Source organism: Momordica charantia, assembly GCF_013281855.1.
Source record: "Momordica charantia cultivar OHB3-1 chromosome 9 unlocalized genomic scaffold, Mcharantia_2.0 BLBB01000009.1, whole genome shotgun sequence".
Classification (NCBI taxonomy): domain Eukaryota; kingdom Viridiplantae; phylum Streptophyta; class Magnoliopsida; order Cucurbitales; family Cucurbitaceae; genus Momordica; species Momordica charantia.
In genome coordinates, this window is record NW_028275167.1 from 18,673,632 (window position 1) to 18,677,621 (window position 3,990).

At 32.7% G+C, this 3,990-nt stretch overlaps 1 protein-coding gene across 2 annotated transcripts; it reads left to right on the forward strand.

Moving 5' to 3' along the window:
• Positions 1 to 1,358: 1,358 nt before the first annotated feature.
• Positions 1,359 to 3,727, forward strand: LOC111021582 (large ribosomal subunit protein uL23). Of its 2 annotated transcripts, none has more exons than XM_022298598.2 (4): positions 1,359 to 1,453; positions 1,641 to 1,672; positions 2,169 to 2,532; positions 3,495 to 3,727. In XM_022298598.2, the coding sequence occupies exons 2-4, from the start codon at positions 1,660 to 1,662 to the stop codon at positions 3,577 to 3,579; spliced, it is 462 nt and encodes a 153-aa protein (XP_022154290.1). In that variant the 5' UTR covers positions 1,359 to 1,453; positions 1,641 to 1,659; the 3' UTR covers positions 3,580 to 3,727. The 2 variants fall into 2 exon arrangements, with proteins under 2 accessions (XP_022154290.1, XP_022154291.1); XM_022298599.2 differs by having other exon boundaries at positions 1,362 to 1,483.
• Positions 3,728 to 3,990: the final 263 nt, after the last annotated feature.

Below are 3,990 nucleotides of genomic sequence, written 5' to 3' on the forward strand. Positions count from 1 at the left end.
AATTGCCTATTTTAAATGATATATCTAATGTTACCCCTAAAATCAATTCTATCTTGAAAAAAAGCTAGAGAATTTATAGCAGGTATCCCTATTTGTCACCGGTTATTGAAAAATGGTCAAATCATGTTTGATAATGAAAAATGTCTATTTATATTATTGTAACTGTTTTGTAAGTTTGATATTTGACACTTTTATCCTTCTATTTAGTTATTAGTTTTAAAATCAAAATATCCTAACTCCCATTTATCTCCCCTATATTCTATTTGATCTCGTAGATTGTAGTTTATTTTCCCCGACCACTATTATTATAAACTTAGATATATATGGAGATATAATTCACCAATTATAAGGAGATATCACAGAGACGATCAGAGAGGGAATCTATCAGAGTCGAATTGACAACGGGGAATCAAGCGAGGGACAACGATGAGGCAAGACAGTGGGTGATAGAAATGGGATGCAGGTGGGGCAGAGGGAGGTGGAGGGTAAAGGAGATGGAGGCCTATATGTTGAGTTTCCATAGTTTGTATATCTTTTTGGTTTGAGGTTAGAGTGTTTTATATTTTTGTATTAATTGTTCAAAAAAAATATATCTTATTTCTCCACACTATTTGTATTTCTTTAGTTGATCTTGTTCACTGTATTTGTTGTTCTCTCCCTATTTTTATATTTTTGTATTAATTGTTCACAAAAATATACCTTATTTCTTCACACTATTTGTATTTCTTTAGTTGATTTTGTTCAATGTATTTGTTACTCTCTCCTTATTTTTATATTTTTGTATTAATTGTTCACAAAAATACACCTCTCTTCACCATATTTGTGATTGTACTTGTTGTTTTCTTCGTATTTGTTATATCTTTGTTTCTTTCTTCACCATATTTATTATACTTTTGTTTCTTTGTTCACCATATTTATTGTATTTTTTTATTCACCGTATTTTTTATTTGTTGTTTTTGATTATTTTTTCACTGTATTTGTTCATCCATTTGTTCTAATTCGAGTGTTAGTCTTTGTATTTATAATTTACATTTTGTTTATTAACGTTTATTAGATATTATTGTTTTTCCTTAGATTTGTTATATAATTCTCTCAAATATAGGTAGGATTCTAAAAATATTTGAATTATCCTATAAAAATTGTTAGATAGGGATGCCCTATGAAAAATGATCGTCATTAAAACATTAGTACAAATCTTCCTATTTTTACATTGGTCATTATTGAAAAGTATAAATTGTTTGGTCATATTTTGAATTTGAAGTTGTTTATTTTAAAGGGCTATATCTAGTTATCCCAAAACACTATTTACCCAAAAATCCAATTTTCAGCCCAGCCCATTGTAAAGTAAAAAGGCCCATTCTGTTTATTTCATTTTCAGTCAGTCTTCTTTGTAAACCATTTCTCTCTCATCTTTTCACTCTACCTTCTAGGGCAGCACCCAACGCAGCCGCCGGTACTCTCTCTCTCTAACGCTGTGACAATCGTATGCAATTTTTCCTATGCATTCTCAACTTTTTGATCTTTCCCATTCTCAACTTTAAGTAGCATCTTTCGATCTTTCATTTCTCTTTGTTTTCATTTTGGTTACTTGCCTCTCTCTCTCTCTCCATTCCTCTTAATTTATTGCTTCGTTCTGGCAGGGGGTGAGTTAGATCAGCGATGGCACCTAAAGGTACGCCCGCATTATCCTTTTTGGTGTTTGTTTCAGTTCGGAATGTTCATATCTTCGAATTTCTGTTGTTTATGATAATCTAGAACGGGGCTACTATTCGAAACCTAATTTCTGAAATCAACTGCTGCTCTTAACTGCAACAACTAGTGTGCTTTCGATGTGCCAGTTGTTTATGCTACTTCGGATAGATTAAAAGAATTGTGTTGTTCTCTGTGCGCTATTTAATGGTGGTTAGTTGAGACGAACCCTCTATGTCTGTACCAAGACAAAGTATTGGTTTAATATGTCCTCTTGCTTTTATTCAGTGCTATTCCTTCAAGTATTTTAGATTGTCCTGTTTTTTTGGTTTGATGGATCCAAGTTCTCAAGACAGTTTAATGAATGTGTTCAATGTGAATTGTATTGAATATACTGGTGGAATCTGAGCTGAATAAACTGCAGGTTGTACTGCATCCATCCTTAATGACTATGAATTTGTGTTTTTGGTCTTTTGCAGCTGACAACACCAAAAAGGCTGATCCTAAAGCTCAAGCCCTGAAGACTGCCAAGGCAGTTAAATCTGGGCCAACTTTCAAGAAGAAAGCGAAGAAGATTAGAACATCAGTCACATTCCATCGGCCGAAGACATTGAAGAAGGACAGGAATCCCAAGTATCCTCGGATCAGTGCGACACCGAGGAACAAGTTGGACCAATACCAAATTCTTAAATATCCACTGACCACTGAGTCTGCGATGAAGAAGATTGAGGATAATAACACCCTTGTCTTTATTGTCGATATTCGTGCTGACAAGAAAAAGATTAAAGATGCTGTGAAGAAGATGTATGACATTCAGACGAAGAAAGTTAACACTTTAATCAGGTATACTTTATGAATTTAGAAGCTGCACTTGCTAGTAGAGCATACCATCATCATTTACATTGGAAATTGGTACAGTACAGAAGGAAGAATAGTTTAGTTCATATCATTCTTTCTAGCTTTCCTGATAGAAATACCGCGCATGGCTGTTTGTGTTTCATTGTGCATATTATTTAAGTCTTCAGTCTTTAAATTACAAGTTTAGTCCTGAACTTTAAGTTTGTATCTAACAAGTCTATGAATTTTAAAAAATTAGTAGATCCCTAAATTTTCAATTTCTTACCTAGTTTAATGGCTATTGGTTGATTCTTTTTGTAATAGTGTCCATATTACGGCATCTTGGTGGTGCCATAGGAATAGAAAATCCTTTTGTAATTACAACCTCTGTGATTTTACAAGATTGGAGAAAAAACCTGATTGGAGAGCTTTTCTTTTTTAGTGTTCTTTTGGGAAGGGGACGTCTCGGTCCTTGTCCTTAAATTGTTCTTTTGTTTCCTTTTTTTCAACGAATCATTTGTTATCAAAAAATAAGAAATAAAAAATAAAAAATAAGAAGTTCCTATCAATAGGTCATTGAATTTTAAAACTGTCTAATAGATCCTTAAATTTTAAATTTTGTGTCTAACAGGTTATTAGGTTCTTGACATATTCGACAATTTTTAAAATTCATGGACTAGAAGACATTAATAGAGCCTCCTACTTTTAATTTTGTGTTTAATAATTTCATGAATTTTACAGAATGTTGATTAGGTTATGGACTTATTAGGCATAGAATTGAAAATTCTAAGACTTAATCGATACAAAATTATGAGATTAGGGATTAGTTAGACACATTTTAAAGTTCAGGTTCTATTAAATGCAAAATTGAAAATTCATAGACTAGACTTGTAATTTAACCTGCTTTTTTGTATGTATAATGTTTCTTGATGATGACTGATGTTCTAGGAATGTACGATCTTGTGCAGGCCTGATGGAACGAAAAAGGCATATGTTAGGTTAACCCCGGACTATGATGCTTTAGACGTGGCAAACAAGATTGGAATTATCTAAACTTCCTAGGCAAGTGTTTTTAATTCAGTCGTGACAGTTTTGTTCTGATATTTGAGTACATCTTGTCCGTGCCTCTAATTTTTCTACCTGTTTTTTCTTATATATATATATATATATATAAATATGGGTAATTTTTAGTTAGCTTCAATAGACTGAGTTCAAAGTACCTGGAATATGTGTTTGAAATGTATTAGTTATCGCTTCAAATACCTTAGTCACACTCCTGAATTCTCTACTTTATCACTTTTGACTTTTCAATGGATGGTGGAGTGTCATGTGGCCATTGAGAAAAGTAAAGAGGCTTAAGAGGAAATGAGTTCAAGTAATGATGACTATCCTCCTTAACAAGTGATTAGTCGGGAATGTAGTATAGTTAAATGGTTGTCTCGTGAAATTAGTCGGAATGTAATA